This window comes from Tiliqua scincoides, chromosome 4, assembly GCF_035046505.1.
Source record: "Tiliqua scincoides isolate rTilSci1 chromosome 4, rTilSci1.hap2, whole genome shotgun sequence".
In the NCBI taxonomy this organism is placed as follows: domain Eukaryota; kingdom Metazoa; phylum Chordata; class Lepidosauria; order Squamata; family Scincidae; genus Tiliqua; species Tiliqua scincoides.
This window is the reverse complement of record NC_089824.1, coordinates 157,686,850-157,707,303: the sequence shown is the minus strand read 5'-3', so window position 1 is coordinate 157,707,303 and position 20,454 is coordinate 157,686,850. Positions and strand designations below refer to the sequence as shown.

Below are 20,454 nucleotides of genomic sequence, written 5' to 3'. Positions count from 1 at the left end.
CTTCATGAAACATTTCCAATATCACCTTAACCTGCTGGGTCAGTTCAAATGACCAGTTCTGGTTGGTTAGGTCACAAACACGATCCAAAGTTCTCCAACCTGCATACTCTCTCCTCCTCTTGCCTCCTCCACTCTGGTATGGAGCTCTGACTAAGGGCATCCTTGTTCGTTGAAACAGCAGCTCTATGTATGATCTGAGCTTGGAGGTGTTGTTTAGAAACCACAGTTAACAATAAGTCCAGGTTCAATGGATACAGAGTTGGTTTTAAACTAACAAAGATGTCAGTAGCACGGGGGGGGGGGGAGGATGCTGGCTGTGGCTCAAGGAATTTGGGGTCACAATCCCAACTCAACAAGCCACTGTTTGGTCATCTAAACCAGTTCATTGGAAGCAATAAAAAAATAGCTCCCCTATCTCTAAAACATTAAATACATGCAAGAACCAGTTTGTTCACAGAGAGCAGAAAAGAAAAGCAACACATTAAGGGTGAGTTTACCCATAAATATGATGCCCAAGATCATATGTAGCTCATCTAGAATTACTGCCACCATGTTGTTGTTTGTTCACTGTCACTAGCATAGTTTTAGAGACCCCAATTCAACCATAAACATGCAAAGAGTGAGCAGAAAAACCATATGCTTTTTAATCAATCTAATAACATGGTCCAGTCCAGGTAGAAACCAACAAGAATGACTGAAGCTTAATGACAGAGCACATGCTTTTATGCGTGGAAAGTTCCAGGTTTAATTCCTGGCATCTCCAGGTAGGGCCGGGGAAGACTCCCATCTGAAACAATGAAGAACCACAGCCAGTCATTATACACAGTACTGACCTTGATGCATCAATGGTCTGACTCAACTTAAGGATGTTTCATATATGTGCCTCAACACCTCAGCAGGTAACTCTCTCTTGATAAAGACTGAAAGAGAACCAGCCCCTGAGATTTATGAAAATGTATTCCTCCAGAATTAAAGGCCCACATTACCCTTGCAAATATAAAGAGCTGCCTTACGAGTCAGATCAGTAGTTCATTTACTGCTGTCTACTTGAGCTAACCCAATGCTCCAGGTTTCAAGGACGGACTTTCCCAGCCCTACTATCTGGGATCCTTTAACTGCACATGCCAGGAATGGAACCTAAGACCTTCTGCATTCAAGGTACATGCACTACTAAGTCTAGAGATCTGGCACTAACTGATGTGTGTAATGAATATATGCAAGATCCCTCAAGGAGATAGGGTGTGTTGTCAACAATGTCCTCTTGCTCTGGCAGGCAAGCATTGGGTTAAAACCTAGGCTTTGAGCAGTGGGTGTGCTGCACAGCTTCAGCCACTAGAGGCAACAAGGTCTTCAATGAAGAAAGCAACACTCTGAAGCAGTGATTTTCAACCTTTACTATCTCAGGGCATACTGACAAGGCACTAAAATGGTCAAGGCATACAAGCAGGTATTTGACAATCGACAAGGCACACCATGCTGCCAGTGTGTGTAGGGGGAGAGGCTCACATCTCCCATTGGCCCTACTAATAAATGACCTTCCCCCAAATTCCTATGGCACTCTTGTGGACCACTCGCGGCACACCAGTGTGCCACGGCACAGTGATTGAAAATGGCTGCCCTGGAGGAAGGAAAGTTGGTGGGTATAGAAGAATGGAGCTTAGAGAGACTGAGAGAGCAAGAGGAAGGAGTTTGGAGGAAAGAGGACAGATAGACTAACTGACTGACGAACTGAACGGAGACTGGTGGAGACTAGAGTGTAGTTGCCATGCCCAAGAGCTGCTGAGGTGTTTCTGCGGTGGCTAGAGAAGTCACTGGTGGGAGAGGGAAAGAAGGAGGACCTCTGCAGGTTGAACAAGCAAACCACCCTGGTGGTGGAGTAGTATCCAGAAGTGCCTTCTGCAGAATTAGGCTATTTTGAGTGAAGAGTAGAACTAATTAGCTGAAAGTGGGCATAAGTTCTCTAGGCCAAGTTTGGAAAGGGAATTTGGGAAACATGCATCACTTTAGCATTATAACTCACTAGCTTTTATGGTATTGATAGAAGTATAATAAGCCCTGAGGTGGTCAACTTTTCAACTTTAGGGCTCCTGGAGCTTTAACAATGGTGTAGCAGTGGGAATTTCAGCAGGTGCAGCTTGTCATTTAGGAGATGACAAGCTGCACTGGGCTGAAATAACTTATTTTGCACAATTGTTACAGGTCCAGGAGCCCTGAAGTTGAAAGGCTGGCCACCCCTGATAATAGCCTCTTCCCCCACTCCCGGGTCAAACTACATGCAAAACTAAATGTGTCATTGTGTATTTACAGACTACCTTTTATTCATGTGTAGGAGATGGGCAGCCCAATCCTGAGCTCCTGTGGCACACAGCTGCAGTGGCACCGAGAACAGCTACTACCACATCCTGCGCACTACCAGCAGCCACGGGTGGCACCATAGGAGAAGGGGACATTCGTCCCCTTCCCCTGGGTAAGGGTAGTAGCCGCACAATGGGCTACTCAATTCACTGCCGACCAAAAGGTCGGCAGTGAGGGAAAAGCGTTTGTGTCGGGCCCCACACAAACGCGCAGGAGCAGAGCTCCACCAGTCCTGCCTCCCTCCCCCCCATTCCCTCCCCCAGCATGCCTCCCACCCACCTCCCCATCATGTCTCCTCCCAGGAACGCCTCCTCCCCATCTCTCCCCCGGCCCCGCTTTCCTCTCCATGGTTCAGCGGTTCATGCAACCACTAAGTAGTGGAGGCCGGGTGCCCGCCTGTGCTAGCCCAGAGCTGGCCAATGCTGGGTTAGCACGGGCAATTGCCAGCCGTTAGGCCTCGCAAAAGTGTCTTATGGCATGCTTGCGACAGTGCATGCTGGCAGTAAGCCGGCGCGTCGAGCCCAGGATTGGACTCACAATTTGGATTGGGACCACAACAGAAAGAATAATTCATTATCTCTGTGCTGTTTTCCCACTGAACAGTGCCATTTAAAGTAGTAATTTAAACTTAAAAATGCAATTGCTGCAGTTATAACAGCCCTCTTCAGCCACCAACTTCTGCAAGGGGCTTTTCACCTGAAGAGAAATCTTCTATGAAGATCCTGCTGGACTCTCTAAGGTTCACCTCAGTGGAAAGAACTCAAGTTTTCCAATCAAATAACTAGAGGCATCTCTTCTTGGTACAGAAGCAGCCTCATGTGTAAGGATCTGGCATGAAATAATAAGAAAATCACATACAGTGGCATCCCATCATTCCTCAGAACATAGGAACATAACATAATTTATGTTAATTCCTTAAAATTAAGTAAAGAAGTCTGCCTGTTCTAATCATCTTATCCACTTCTACTAGTTGTTAACCATCCTGAGTTCTAGTATATCAGGTGCTGTTCATGAGGCCCAGCCCCTCTGGTGGTGACTAAGAGCATCAGGTCAATTGCCAGGAAGTCTTATAGCCTCTAAATTTACTGAACCTAGTTCCTTGAGAAAGACAATAAAAGTTACCAGACTGAAACTGGAAGTGGTAATTCAGTTCTTTCAGGTAAAGAGTAACCCACTGGGAGAAGGCAGGTCTTGCAAAAAGGACTCACACTGCATGGCTTCCAGCCACAGCAATGCACCTTTCCAATTCCTGCAACTTTACTAGAGGGGATTTGTTCCCTGGCAATCACGAGGTCTTGCCTGGGAGTTTAAGGACTTATTTGTGGTTTGCAGCTCCCTCAATCCTGCAGAGAGTGACCTTGATTTTGCTATTTATAATCTGCTGTGGGACAATTCCTCCTCATAGTCAGTTCCCAACAGGATTATTTTATTAATTTATTAAAAAGCTCAAAGCAGTCACAATGAAAAAAGTATCATTTAAAACATCATAATATATCCCTAAAAACAAAATTTACCTAGAAATGAAAAGCAACAGAAGCATCCGCTGATTTCCAATTTAAATAGTTTAGATCACAGGCTTCAGGCTCAAAGCCAGCCAGAACAGCTCACCTTACAACCCTTCCTACCTACTAGCCTTGGGAAGACCCACAGTTTGAGAAACGCTGGATTAAAGAACTACTTAGACTGAAATGAGGCAACAGCTTCTATTTCATTTTGAATTACTGCTAGAGGTATTTGTTTCCAGTGAGTAAGATAGAAATACATCCTAACTTTTACTGCCACAATGAGCTTATTTCTGAGTTTAAAATTTTTTAAATACAATTTTGTAAAAAAAATAACACTTGTAGTTATTGACTTTTCAGATAATGCCTCCTGGACTAGATGGGCCTATGGCCTGATCCAGTGGGGCTGTTCTTATGTTCTCCATATTCTTATGCAAGGAAGCCAAGACAAACTCCAAATGCATTGAAGTGGTATAAGAGGTTACCTTTCCTGCTCTCTAAACCAGTTGTGCAGCTCCAAAGTTTTGATCCCCCCAGCATCCTAACTACTTTTGTATTAGAAAATGAGCCCCAGATGTGGACACTCTTGTGCCCCTGCCCCATTTGTTTGTCTTATCTGACCAATAGCCACTGGATCAGCCTGAACAGAGCAAGCCGTTAGAGCAGTGGTTCCCAAACTGTGCACTGCAGTGCCTGAGGGCACTGTGGTGAACTCCCAGGGGTGCTGTGGGATGTCCCCATTGGCCACTTCTTTTGACTCTCCTATGAGCCACCATCTTCAATTATGCAAGATGTCATGCAATTCTTGCGAGATTTCACAAAAATTGTGCGAGATCTTAAGTGATCCAAGATGGTGGTGTCTGGGAGAGCCGGAAGAAGAGGCTTAAATTGTACATGGAAGTTTTCACCTCTGCAGCTAATAACAGTGGGGGCGAGAGCAATCAGCATGGGGCAAATGGCTGCAGCCTCAGTCCTAATCATCTCCACCACACAGGTGTTTTTTGGGAAACAGTGACAGACCAACAGACAGCAAGAGCTCCAAAAATGGAGCTCCCATCTCAAATCTCACTTGGCCCTCAACATAACAAGAGGATTATAGAGGTTACCATCACTAAGGGCCCAATACTATCCAACTTTCCAGCACTGATACAGCCATACCAATGGGGTGTGTGCCACATCCTGCAGTAGGTAAGCAGTCACACAGGCCTGTTCAACGTGAAAGAACGTTTGTTCCCTTACCTCAAGGCTGCAGTACAAATGCACTGGCACTGGAAAATTGGATAGGATTGGGCCCTAAGCTATTTGTCCCACATCACAGCCTACCCCAGCTTTTCAATTGGTAACTAATGCTTGAGCCACGAAAGCTACAGAATGATGCTTTTGATGTTGCATCGGTGCAACAATTTATATGCCATGCAGCGCAATCCTATCTTGCACTGGAATAGGCAGACCAGGAGGCCTGTGCTGTATCCAGCACAAGACTGGAGTCAGAAGTGGCTCAGCCAGAGGCAAGGGGAAACTCTTCCCCTTACCCCCAGGTAAGCCACCATGGCCCCAATGGGACTCCTTGGACTTGCGCTACCTCAGGAGGTAGCACAAGTCCGAGGAGAACGGAGCAGCATTGAGCTGCTCCACGCTGCTCAGAGAACGATGTTGGCATCCAGCATAGCTGCCAGGTCCCAGCCCTGCCTCCCCCTCCCTGCTTGCCCACTGGAATGCCCTCTGCCTGCCCTGGAACACCTCCCTCCCGCCTCCTCCCTGCCCTCAGCAGACCCCTGCATTGGCTGAGCTTGGCCAAAGCAACCTTCCCTCCCCAAGTTGGCACAGAAGCTGGATGCAGCCTCCGTGGGCAGGTGCATGTCCCTGCGCTAGCCCAGTCAACTCCTGAGGAGGTGCAACCGTGCTTTACGTTTGTGACCCTCCTGGGCCGGTGCAAGGGACTTGCACCAGTCCAATGGGGAGTTAGGATTGCGCCCTAAATCTCCTTATTAATTTGTCATGTAGCAAGCCTTAAGATCAAGCTGTAAAAGTATTACTATAATCATTGATAATTCTAACACCTTTTAACTCAAGAATACCTCAGTTCAGTCCTTGTCTGCTTTTCCATTTCGTTTTTGAATTCAAACATGGTTATTTTTTTTTTAAATGTTTAGTGCAAAATTGTGGCTCATAAAGCTTAAAAGATCAAGATAGGCTGCAATCCTACACACACTTACATGGGAGTAAAGCCAGTGGGATTTACTTCTGAGTAAATTGAGGATTGCACAGAGGATTGTGCACAGAGGATTGCACTAACAGTGTATCAAGAACAATCTGGTCATGACTCAACTTACTGGCACAGTTTCACAAGAACCAACAGATATCTGAAACCTGTGACCCAGACTAATTAGCAATAGAGGCCAACATGAAATAATTAAGTTCCTGAAGTAATAACTCTCCTGTTCCTTCATCTTCATATTTGGTTGGAGAAAAGGTCACAAAAAGTCTAGAGATCCTGCATTAACCGAATTCATTCTAGCATTATAAATTGCTAATTACATTTTATAGTATCAATGGAAGAGGAGACATAAAGAACATGCATCACCTCAAATCTGAAATGTTGAGTGGGCAAACAGAAAAGATACAGCGCTATTGAAAAGGACTGTGTGGTTTCGGTTCATCTCCTTCATAGGGCTTGTGTTCACTGAAGGGCATCTATGGTCAAAGGACTTTCAGTCAACACACACTTGAATTTTCATCCTAGCAGCAGTGCCAAGGGTCTTAATGGCACCTAGGTATGGGAGTGATATGGTGATGCAGAAACATCAACCCCCATATCACCTGCACCTGACACACCCCTTGCTTTTAGAACAGCTCCATTTCAGAGCCATTTAGAGGCAAGGAAGGAAGGGTGGGCACTCCCTGCTTCCAGTGATGAGTGCTCCATGCATGCACCCAGGAAACTCCTAAAGCACCAAAGACCGAGTGCATTACCCTAGTTGGCATCCCCTGCACCCTGGCACCCCTGTACTCCCTCTTCACCCACCACTGCATCCTCGGCAGGACCTTGACTTCAATTCAAGACCACCCTAGAGGTATGCAGTCTGCAAGGGAAGAATATTATGACAGAGGTTTCCCAAATCACACCAGTTACCTTCGTTTTTTAAAAAGGTACTCTTTCTAAACTTCTACTAAGACACTATAGCACCAAAACTGGAAGCATAATCCCATGCAGATGTTTCCTAAATATTTATTCCCTCTCTTATTGTTATCCAGAACATCAACAAAAAAATTCATCTCTCACTTTCTTAAAAGCTTTTCAACATACATCTCAAAAGGAAATAAAAAAATTTAAAATTAATGAACTACTATATTCACAGCAGCTAACTTAACTGGTTTCTTTTTAGCAAAAATATTTTATTTGGAAAAGACAAGAAAAAAAAATAGTGCTTACAATGAATCATTAAAATACACTTAAATAATCTAAGGAACTGGATCTGGAGAGACAGTTGCATCCAATAGTTGTGGCGAGCCATGAAGCATTTCCAGAATTTTAAGTATTTCCTTTAATAATTGATGTAGACATTTTGAATCTTTCTGCATAGGATATCAGGTGTGAATAGATTGCATTAACACTGCTTAAACATTTCAACTTGTCAGTATGGCCAACTCGATTTCTGAAATATTTGCAGTATTTTCCCATCGAAACAGTAATAAAGGTAAAATAAATATATGCCACTGCTTTATAATCACTGAACATTAATGAATATTTTATGTCTTTTTAAATCTCCCTGTTTAATTTTAAAGGGTGAAATTAAGTCTCCTTCACGCAATATGCCAATTATCTGTAAATCAAACAATAACTCAGCCATTATACTCCTTTTTGTTAATATATGGGAAGCTAATTTGAAAAACACTGGATGGTATTTCTAGAGAATAATTGAATAGTCCTTTCTGCCCTCTGGTGGCTGACAGCTGCAACTGGCACAAAGAGTTCAATTACCCTTAAAATACATATTTTTGGTTCTACACTGCTAATTTGTCAAAAAGTATTACCGTGAAAACAAAAGGAAAACGTTACCAATAATTTCAGAAAAAGATGTTTTATATATGATTGATATTTGCTTTCATGAAAAATATTTCAGTTCAATAGCTCATGTTCAGAGTATTATTTCAGTTTACTGAGTTCCTTGTCTACAGTCAAAAGCTCAGATTTTTTTTTCCTGTCACACAGCACCAAAGGGAGGTCATTTAAAACAGGGGTAGAGAGGAAAGAACCAACAAGATTCAGTCTGAGAACCTAACACAGTAATGCTATTTCTTGCATTGTTGCTATTGCATACAATAACCACTTACCTTCTGATGGGCAAACCCATGGAACATCATTATAACTGCTATTTTATCCAACATACAACTAATGTGCTAATATCAAGCCAATGTGATCAGGCCAAATCCAGAACCCTGTGACTCATCACACATTTCTTCTGAAGTTTATGGGCCGTATCTGCAAGTGGTTGATAATGAGATTTCAGTTTTCTTCCCTAATCAATGTTTCAGCCCTTGGTGGTACTGAGAAATGTCATTTTTTTGTTTAAGAATAGCACCCAATTTCACATCTCTTTGCACAGTAGGACAAGACAATGGAACATTCTTTTGGTTTGGTTTTTCATTAGAAATGGATTCTAAAGGATTCATCATTCGAACCCTAAACTTACAGCCCATCTTATGCATGTAAGTTTACTCAGACAATTGGTACCATATACTCAGACAATTGGTCCTACTCCCAGGTAGGGAGAGTAGGGAGGGAGGTACTACCAGGTAGGGAGGGTGTGCATAAGATTGCAGCTTTAGTTTCTTTGCAAACTAACTCTCCATCTACAACATCCCTACATAATGCAATGGTTCACTGGAAGCACTGAAGAAAAATGCCAGCAATCAGTTTTATGAAGTGTTGCCCCAGCACCCTCCAAGATGATAAAAAACAATTGGATCACTCACCTGCAACTTTCTAACTTCTAGGTACAGCTAAAAACCAAATGTCACAATAATGCTGTATAAGCCACAAACCTGCACTGACAGGATTGAATTGCCTGCGCTAACCTGGATGGAATTGCCTGGATTCTTCAAGTGGAGATGCTCTTACTTAGAAAGACCTACCAAAACTTGTGTTGAAAACCGGTCAGTTTGTTTTCAGTATTATGGTGTCTTGTGCTGCAATCTCAGATTTTGATGCATTTCAGTAATCACAGTAAAATGGACTCAAACCATGCATCATAAGAGGTTTTTTGCAACACATACAGCGTTAAGAAACAAAATACCGACTTCTGGGATTTTACAATAGAGTTTCTCTTCAAAAGCATACACCATGCTAAATTCAAGAGTGAACACAGTTTTTCAGACTGTCATGCATGTTTGTAGATTTTTAAAATTGTTTCTATTCTACTAAAAAAACCAAATATGGCTAACTGCTCACCAAAGCTGCAATCCTATATGCATTTATCCAAATGTAAGTCCTACTGAGTATAATGGGACTTACAGCCCAATCCTATCCACCCTTTCCTGGGAGTAAATCCGATTGACTCTAATGGGACTTGCTTCTGAGTAGACATGCATAGGATTGGGCTTTTACTTCTAAGTAAAAGTGTATAAAATTGCTGAATTGTAGAATAACAGAATAAGAATTTATGAAAAAAATGCTACAATTCAGAGCCGGAATTTGTGGTAAGTACAGGAGCTTTTCAGTTCTTCCTTCCATAAACACAAAATCCTCAATGTTGAGGAGCCATGAGTTGCAAGGCGCTACTGCCAGAAGCAGGGGAACATCAGGCATCCAAAATCCTCTTTGGATTTCAGTTTCTGTGTTTAAATTGGAAGAAAGTGTTTAATAACGTAAGAAATTATTCCAAAAGATACACCTGCTTTAAGACTAGATATGCAATCCATTACAAATAGATTGCGATTAACTGAGTTTTGGTATACAACAAGGTCACAGAACAGAGAAGAATTTCAACTTCTAAGTTAGAGGGCTATGATCATTTTAAGAAATACAATTGTCACTCGAGGGAGTCGTTGCAACATCACCCCTTGCTGGCTGCTCTACAAAATAACAGTGATAGCATTTTTAAAGAGAAATCATTTCTTTATTATTCCATCAATAGTCAAGGCAATATGATAGCAGTGTGTTTGACACAGGGTATGTTAAAGTGCAAGTAAAAAATGCAGGAAAACACAGAAGGGCATAGGATCAAGAAAGAAAGGAGAGGAAGCTTAACAAGAGGACACTTGCTCATCTCTCATGATGCATTTTGCTACTAAAATGCAACATACTACCAAATGCACTACAGCTTCAGGGTAAAATTAATGCAAATTTTATATGTAGGTCACACCATCTGATGTACCTACAGTAATCTTTCATCATCCAGTTAATTAAAAGCTAAAAACTTAATAACGAAACACGAAAGGAAGTCTGCAGCCTGAATACATAAGCCCTCTTTAACAAAGCTGACATTAGTTATAATGAGCTACATTTATTCTTCAGCTGTGAGACAGAACTCACCTCCTGAATGGTACTGCTTCCTGAGAAGTTGAGGTTGTACTCCCGCTGGACTTCTCGATGGGTGACAATCAGCATGAAGTTTTGATTTAATGATTCCTGCAGGGCACTGAAAGGGTTGAAAGAAAAACAAGAAAATCAGGGGCGAGCATGTTCTAGCATGCTTTACACTTAGCTGTAAAAACCCCAGGAGTACCCTAAACTCTGCAGAGACAAGTCCAGGCACAATGTTATCATCGCTTTCTTTTTGGCTCTTAAAGTCAAGGAAGCATGCAGAAAATGACCAAGGGGGCTAACCTGTTAACTCCTTCTCTCCTAAGGTGGCTGAAGTGTCCAAGACCACATGTTAACTCTGCAGAATTTGGAAGACACAGAACCAACTGCCACTTCCACAACATTTAGTTGTTTTTAACACATGTCTAAGTTCATTAATGCCAGGATTTCAACTGAATTCTGAAAATAACTTAGGTAACACTGCTAAAATACACAGAAAATTTACATAAAGTAAAAACACTTATGCCACAAATTTATTTCTAGTGTTTTATAAATGACATCTCTATTGATTATGAAGCTGATGTATCTAATAACAACAACAATGTGCAGTCTTAACATGCTCCAATATCACGTTTGTGGGGACACACATACACAAGGAATCCGCACGCATCACTTTTCAGTTAACATGGTGACAATTACTGCCAAATTTTAGAATGCCAGAGGGAAGTGTTAAAATGTTTTAATGTTGGTCAGTCAATCTAAAACCAAAAACCAATGGTTGGGGCCAATGACCCAATTTCATTGCATTTTCATAATCTACTGCTAGATATCACTGTTGAAGACAAAGGACAGGATCCAGAAGCCACTTGAGTAGAAGAAACTAACAGCCCAATCTTACCTAAACTCCATGAGGTGCAGCAGTGCCAGCACAAACCTCCGCTGTATCCCACAGACAAGTTTTGGCTACTGGAGGTCTTCTCGGAGTAAGGGGACATTTGTTTGTTCCCATGTGTTTGTTCCCAATATAGCTGGCAGAAGTCCATTAACACATGCAGGCAGATCAGACCCAGGAAGGGTGTTTTGATTCAGTGGGCACCACTAGCACTGAATCGCTGCCCTCTTGTGCCAAAACTCCATTCCACTCCCTGCCCCATTAACCCCCTCCTCTACCCTGTTCCACCCCTGTATTTGATTTACCTGGTACAGCGAGCCTCCAGATGTTCACAGGTATGCACAGGAAGGCTCCAGCCTTCCCACCAGCACACTGACTATTTGAGCTGTCACAAAGCTCTTTACGGCCGCTTTGTGGCAGACTGCACCAGTGGAACACATGTTATACCAGTGCTATTGCTGGATAGGATTGGACCATTACTTTCTGGAACTTGGAGGAAACTTCACAGATTTTTGCCAATTCAACCTCCTGTTGCAGCACCCTGCATCATATCTCATACCATCCTACAAATGCCTGACCCCATCACCCAAGGAGCAGATTTTCAGTGGGCACAGAAGGAGGCAATTTCATGGGAGAGTTGGGATAATTAAATATCGCCTTTGTTCCATTTTCATATAGATATCTCTCAAGCCTGATCTTCTTTCCAAAATAACTGAAGCTGTTAAGGGATTGGTCACCTTGTAGCTGAAACAGAAGGAGGCAATGAATTAGCACTGGAGGAAGTATTTTTCCTCCAACCCTAATGTTCCTCCCTCCTAGAATCTTAACTTAAAGGCTTATAACATCCAGCATGAGGAAGGGGTATGTGGGCTGCAGAATGTGTGCTGTGAGATTACAATAAGAAATTGTTAGGGACTTGAACAGACCAATTCCAACCCCTTTTCTGTAATTTGACACCCAAATTCTGCAACTGCTGGAGGGAAATAAGTCTGATAAAGACTAGCATACTATGTGAGTTCTTCCTCCCCTTTTTATATTTACAAAATACCCCCTTGTACACAGACCTACCTTGTCTGTTCTGTGGTAATCTCATCTTAATGTTCTACTAAAAGGCATACAAGTATGATGACAATGACAAGGACAACCTTATACTACAGTATTAATACAGGATTTGAGTTTTAAATTTTTAAAGGAACGTTTACTGGTTTTATTGAAATATTGGATGAAAAAGCAAACCCTGTATGGATACTGTCCAATAATTGTTCACCAGTGCTGTGTTCATTAGAAGATTCTGCCTCAAGGGACAGAAAAATCAGATACATTTTTAGAAGTTTTAATATGTATTTAAACTAGAATTTAATGTCAAAGGCAAAGTTTATACACATGGCTTCTGTATGTGTCAATGCTGGTTTGGAAAACTTGCCATAGAAAATGTAATACAATCTACTGATTTTATAAAACTGTTTTAGTTTTGCCCAACCCAGTCACTTGAAACAGAATGGGGAGAAAATAAACAAAGCATACAGTGGTATAGTCAACAAGAAGTATTTGAAGTTCATTACGAAAAATGCTTCAACTTCAACAAGGTTTCTAGCACTGTTCAGCAAGTCAGTAATTGGTTCTCCTTCATTTAATTAAATCAGTAAGTATTATGCTGGTTAGAGATGATGACAAAAATTAGATTATACTGTAATTTGTCTAAGTGAGAAAACAGCATTAGAGGAAGTACCCTGCCTAATGAAGGCATAGTATCAGGGATGTGGCTCAGATAACAAAATGACCTGTTAAAATATTTTCTGAGTGGCAAAATCAACATCCACTTTTTGATCAATGTATAATAAATATTTGGCTCAGATACCAAGAGCAAATTTTTATAAATAAGGTATTTGTTTTTCTGAATTCTCACAGTTCCCAAAGGATAGAGAATAAAACTGTGCACATTGATTGATCAGATTTTCTGTGCACCTGGACGCAATTATAAAGTGAGAAAGAACTTTGCATGAAATTCCCACTTTGCAGCTCTCCCATTAAGATTTCTCCTTTGCCAATCTGCAATGTTTCTGTGTAAAAGCTCAACAATGTTTCTTCTGTTTGTAGTACTAAGTATTTTGACACTTAAAGAGTAATAATTGCTATGATTATAGTATATGTTCTTTGCAGCCAAAGATGGAGAAGCTCTATACAATCAGTAAAAACAAGACCTGGAGCTGACTGTGGATCAGATCATGAGCTTATTGCAAAATTCAGACTTAAATGGAAGAAAGCAGGGAAAAATATTAGGCCATTAAGGTATGACCTACATCATATTCCATATGAATACACACTGGAGGTGACAAATAGAGTAAAAGGTTTAAATGTGATAGACAGAATGCCTGAAGAACTATGGACGGAGGCTCGCAATTTTGTTCAGGAGGTAGCAACTAGAACCATCCCTAAGGAAAAGAAATGCAAGAAGGCAAATGGTTGTCTGAAGAAGCTTTACAAATTGCTGAGAAAAGAAGGAAAGCAAAAGGCAAGGGAGAAAGGGAAAGAATACTGAATACTGATTTCCAGAGAACAGCAAGGAGAGATAGGAATGCCTTCTTAAATGAGCAATGTGGAGAAATAGAGGAAAACAATAGGAGAGAACTCTTCAAGAAAATTGGAGATATCACAGGAACATTCCATGCAAAGATGAGCATGATAAAAGGCAAGAATGGTAGGGACCTAAGAGAAGAAGATGAGATTAAGAAGAGGTGGCAAGAATACACAGAGGAACTCTACAAGGAAGATCTTAATGTCTCTGATAACCACAATGGTGTGATCATTGTGGTTGAGCCAGACATCCTGGAGTGTGAAGTCAAGTGGGTCCTAGGAAGCATCACTAACAAAGCTAGCGGACAGTATTCCAACTGAGCTCCTTAAAAGTTTAAATAATGATGTTGTTAAACTGTTGCACTCAATCTGCCAGCAAATTTGGAAAACTCAGCAGCGGCCTCAGGATTGGAAAAGATTGGTTTACGTTCTAGTCCCAAAGAAAGGCAATGCCGAAGAATGTTCAAACCACCACGCAATTGAGCTTATTTCACATGCTAGCAAGGTTATGCTCAAAATCCTACAAGCTAGGCTTCAGCAGTATGTGAACAGAGAACTACCAGAAGAACAAGCTGGTTTTCAAAGAGGCAGAAGAACCAAAGATCAAATTGCCAACATTCGCTGGATTATGGAGAAAGCAAGGGAGTTCCAGGAAAACATCTGCTTCTGCTTCACTGACTATGCTAAAACTTTTAATTGCGTGGATCACAACAAACTGTGGCAAGTTCTTAAAGAGATGGGAGAACCAAACCACCTTAGCTATCTCCTGAGAAATCTGTGTGCAGGTCAAGAGGCAACTGTTGGAACTGGATATGGAATAACTGATTGGTTTAAAATAGGAAAAGGAGCACAACAAGGCTGTATATTGTCACCCTGCTTATTTAACTTATATGCAGAGTACATCATTCGAAAGGCTGGGTTGGATGAAACACAAGCCAGAATTAAGATTGCTGGGAGAAATATCAACAACCTCAAATATGCAGATGATACCACTCTAATGGCAGAAAGTAAGTAGGATCTAAAGAACCACTTGATGGGGGTGAAATAGGAAAGTGCAAAATGTGACTTTAAACAACATTAAAAAACCATCCCCTCATGTCAAATAGAAGGGGAAGAAATGGAAGTCATGACAGAGTTTATCTTCTTGGGCTCCAAGATCACTGCAGACGGAGACTGCAGCCATGAAATTTAAAGATGCTTGCTTCTTGGGAGGAAAGCTATGGTAAGCCTAGGCAACTTAATGAAAATCCGAGACATCACCTTGTCGATAAAGGTCCGTATAGTCAAAGCTTTGGTTTTCCAGTAGTGACGTATGGCTGTGAGAGCTGGACCGAGGAGGGCCAAGCGCCATAGAATAGATGCTTTCAAATTATGGTGTTGGAGAAGACTTTGCAAAGTCCTCTGGACTAAAAGGAGATCAAATCAGTCAATCCTACAGGAAATCAACCCTGACTGTTCATTAGAAGGACAGATGCTGAAGTTGAAGCTTGAATACTTTGATCATCTCATGAGAAGGGAGGAGTCTTTAGAAAAGACCCTGATGCTGGGAAAAATTGAAGGCAAAAGGAGAAGGGGACAGCAGAGGATGAGATGGTTAGATAGTGTCATGGAGGCAATGAACATGAATTTGGACAAACTCCAGAAGTTAGTGGCAGAGAGGGAGACCTGACGTGCTGTGGTCCATGGGGTCACGAAGAGTCGGACACGACTTAAAAACATCATCACCTGTTGAATTACCTGTGTGGGGAAAATGGAGAACAGACCCCTATGGAGAACAGATAAATCTAGAGTTCCACAGACACATACTACAAGCAGGCAGGGATGTGCAAACCCACCAAAGCTAGACTTGAGTGGAATTCCAAGTCCCCACCCCCCTTGACTCAACTCATGCACAAGTCTTAATGGGTAGCTGTGGGGACTTATCCAGAGCGTTTTTGGGACTCTGTGGAAAAAACAGAGCTGCTGGCGGGGTGTATGTGTGTGTCAGAATTATCAATAAACACTCCCCTCATGTCCCCACACATCCCATCGGTAAACAAAAGCTGTTCTTTGAGTGAAGGTAGCAATGCAGAAAGCGCCAATTGGTTCCCGATGAACCCCAGCATTAAAACACCTCACACATCCCCATTCACATCACACCTTCAGAAGGCATGCCAGGGAATGAAGCAATAGGGACTGGAATGTATCTGAGGTTGGCAAGGCAAGAGGGGGGTGGGATGGACTGCATGAGAGCGCAGACAGAAGAAGCAAGTGGGAGGAGAGTCGTGTGCAGCACTTGGAGACATTCCTCCCAGTATAACCCAATCTTTTGCAACTTTACTGAGAAGTAGTCCCATTGCAGCTGGTCATTCAATGAGCCCACCAGAGCCATAAGTTTCTCTTCGATCACTAGGAACTGCCTCACCCCTCAGCTTCCCCTCCTTTTCCCCCCTCCGTGGGCTTCTCAGTCACTCCTAAGGCAAGAACCCCACCCCATCCCTTGGGCTCCTCCTTCCACCCATCCTTTGTCTAATAATCATTGGTTTCTTCAGATATGGACAAGAGAGTCTGTTCCTGCCTCCCTCCACCCACTTTCTGCTTGATGCAAAACAAAAATATTAACCCTTTCCTGCCTCCTGACTGGAACTTCCCCACTGCTCACCTGGTCTGAATGATGGCCCCACAAGGTTTTTCACACCGTGAAAAAAGTAAGCAAGCATACCCAGTCTCGTGGACTTGAATTTTTCAGATTCATGTCTCATTTCAGAGTCAGAGGACCAAAACCAGAGTCAGTGACCATGTCAATGACACACATGACTCGAGTATACACATGTCAGCAAAAAAAGTGATTTTGCCACTCTGATTCAAGTTCTGATTCGAGCAACTCGAGACTTGAGTTCCCATCCATGCAAGCAAGTGCATATAGATTTATAATGTGTGCTATCTCATGGGGCTCTAGGGAATATTGATTTTTTTTTTTTAAGAAAGTATTGCATAGGCTTCCAGGTATTTCAGAATTGCCAACTGAGCCTCTTCCTATCAAAAGCAAATCTGGTCAGCATTGCACATCCAGTCACAATGAAATCAGACTACTGTAAAACCACTCTGCTTGGGGCTACTCTTGAAAAAGCTTCAACTCATTCAGAATTCAGTAGCACAGGTTCTGGTTGGGGTTCAAGTATTAATTTTGACCTTTAATGCTCTAATCAGATCTGAGGGACCAAGTTATCTGAGGGACTACCTGCTCCCACGCAGACCTGCCTATACCCTTCATTCTTCATCCAAGCTTCTGCTCAACAATTCCCCATCACCAGGGGTTTGTTTGGGGGTAACGTGGGACAGGACTTTCAACTGTAGCCCCCATGATGGTTCCTTTGGCCATTTCACCAACAGTTAAAGCAGTTAAACCAGAGTACTTCAGGAAGCATTGCATCCAAACTCCAGCATTACTATCATATGATTTTCCTGTGTCTGACACCTGTTTTTTCAAATTCCTTGTCTCCTACATGTCAAATTCCACATTTCTCCTTGCCAAAGCCAGATTGGAAAATGTTCTCCACCCAGAAAAGCCAGATTTTATTAAATCATCTAGGATTACTCTCTAGCTGTATTTCTTTTCATAGAGAAAACTCTGCATGAAGCTTTTGTGAAGCTGTTGATTCAACCTACATCAACTAAGCAACAACGTTACAAATGCCACATACATAAGGTGCAGCAAATGTGACCCATGTACATAAGCTCTGTACAATGCTCTGTATTAACATCAAGAAGAGAAAAGCTTTTTTAGACTTGTGCAACTGTTGGTTATGACGATAACAGTAATGTTAAGTGATTCAGAACCATTCTTGACTAAAAGGGGGCATTGTTTTGCCTTAATGGTTTATAAAATTAGACAAAAAGCAGTTAAAGATTTTAAGTTTAATTGATCCTGTTCGTATAAAGACCAAATGTAATAACTTTTATACCAGCCCATATGTTGATCCAATCTTTTTTTAAATGACCTTTAGCTAATGAAAATTTACTGGATTCCAATTTGTGTATCTGGGTTGCACAACTGAGTCTTTCAGTGTAGGTCAGCATCAGCAATATCCTAATCCTACAATTATTTCCACTCTGATATTACAGGTATTCAAAGACACATAGGGGATTTTTCTACTCCTTACCACAGCATGGCAATAGTTACAGGAAAAATAAGTATACATATATAAACTACAGCATGGATTTCTATTCAAGTTATATTGTCAAGTGTTTTACATTTAGATATTTTGGTTACAGGTTGGAGAGAGAGAAAGTGAGAGAGAGAGAGAGAGAGAGAGAGAGAGAGAGAATTCTCACCAACTTACCAACTTCAGTGAATAGGAAGAACATCGAGGAGCTATCTGAAATTCATCTATTTTTATGCTAGATGAATTTGTATGTGTAACTAAACATATTTTTAGAATCATAATTTAATTGAGGCAAGGGTTTGCCAGCTTCATTGTTCTAGCTCTACAAAGGCTCTTCATGGATTTCAGAAGAAAAAAATCCATTATTCATCATAGCTATTCATTTTTTTCCTCCAAACATCTAAATTTTAACAAAATATAATGACACATGATAATTAGCATTTCCATTGCAAACATACAGATTTATACAAGCTCATGTCAACAGACATCCAAATTTACTATAATTACAGTTTATTTACACTAAAACAAAATATGAAATCAGTATGTAAATGTAATGTTTGTTGTAGCTAATGCAGCAAGCGATGGCAGATTAGTCTCAAACAGCAATCAGTCAGAAAATCTGGCTAGTGTGGAAAATGAGAAAGGCTTCTGTCTGCTTACTTTATCGTTCATTTTTAAATTTTGAGAGATGTGCGTGTACTGTCTCATAAGAAAGGATACCATTAAAAAAATCCAAATCCTACTATCACTGGGAATTTCAAAGTAGCTTAGGATGCAATTCTATGCACACTTTCTTGGACATAAGCTCTAAGGAATATAGTGGGACAATTCCATATAGACATTCATAAGATTGCACTGCAAGTACCTACTGCTTCAGTACAACAAAGCAGAAAACAGAAATAAAAGTGACATGATTCTTAATTAACATTATGCTACAGTTAATATAGACAGTTCAGCACAACCACAATGGCTCTGTAATCTGATTAAATGGTTTTCAAATAACAATAAAAGCTATATCCTGAATATCCTTACTAGTACAAAACATATAATTATGACAGACTCTTGCTTTAGATTGATTGATTTAGTGGCATGTGACTCACAAGGCCAACAAAGCAAACCAATTTGCTTCAGGCTGGTCTGAGACTTACCCAGCCATTCTCCACCTTCATGTCTTTCTACACAGACACTTTATTACATACTTGGGAGTTTGAAATTGTCATTCAACTTTATAAAATCAGCAATCACTTTATCACAAACCAGCCACGAGTATACAATGGCTATGAACTGCACAAGAATGCTAGACTATGAAAGCATGAAGGGGCTCCAGAGAGTAGGCTGGGCTCCAGCAAGAGAACTGCATTAACCCAATGGAATTGTTTACTTCTTTGAGCAATGGACACTTCCCTCCACGCACGGGGGAAACTCATCCATTAGGCCAGGTGAAACGGATTGCACGGGCATCAGACTGCAGGCACAGGGGTGAGAGGGCAGCATATTGGGGGCGACCTTCACTCTGCCACCACCACTGCCTCCTACCAGCCTGCTGCAGATGTAACCCACAACGATCAGCTTTCTGTCCACTAAAAGCAAGCAGAAAGTGGATAACCTGCCTTCTTATCATGCTCCTCCTTACTTGGTTTCTTCAAACACAGAAGTGCAGGACTTCCAGTTTGATTTACATAGACCGTGCAAACAAAAGAGCTCATTCATTTGTGTGGTTCCTTGAATTGAACATGGAAGTCCTGCACTTGCACAACTGAACGAACGGCATGAGAAGCGTGGTAAGGGCCTGCTTTTATATTTTTTAATTTGTGCAGAACTGTTAGTTATTGGAAAACTAAGCCTAAAGTTGCCTTAGGCTCACCATTTTGGCCTTTAAGAGGAGAGGACACAGATCCTGCAAAGCTGAGTTTTAAGGAAGATTTTTTGAACATAAAAATATCATTTGTGAATTCCATTCTTGAGATAATCCTGATCCACACTATGCTAACTGTGTGCAGACTGACCTTGCCTGGCATCTTCATCATGTAAGGCTTAGGGGCTTGGCCCCACTGGTTGCTTTAGGCAAGGGGCAGGGCATAGCTGGTATTTGGCCAGCATACATGAACTGTTCCTCAATTCATTACTGGCAAGTTCAAAAGAATGAGCCTATTCTTGTATCAGCTGCCTGCACTACAACACTGAGGACGACAATGCCTTTCCTGCCTCAGGTTTCCCTTCTCTTATGTAATTACATGTTAATAAAAGTGGCCTGTTTCACCATATTTCTGACTTGTGTGTTTACTGGGGAGTGAGTGGGCTCACCACAGAGAGTTATGGCTCCCCCTTTGGGAAGAGGTAATGCATTCCCTCCCCTCTCCCTACTGGCACATACACTCTTGGTCATAGAATGATACAAATTTTCTTCTCTGTCTTATGAGAAGTATCACATCTAGAACTTTTTGCTAAATTAAAATTTTC

General features: G+C 41.6%; 1 protein-coding gene across 1 annotated transcript in view; it reads right to left on the bottom strand.

The window, feature by feature from the left end:
• The window catches only part of FAF1 (Fas associated factor 1), a 255,313-nt gene that overhangs the window by 162,529 nt on the left and 72,330 nt on the right, over positions 1-20,454 (bottom strand). Inside the window, exon 7 of the mRNA XM_066625992.1 lies at positions 10,393-10,498. Coding sequence (XP_066482089.1) covers positions 10,393-10,498 — 106 coding nt within the window. The remainder of the gene's footprint in view (positions 1-10,392; positions 10,499-20,454) is intronic.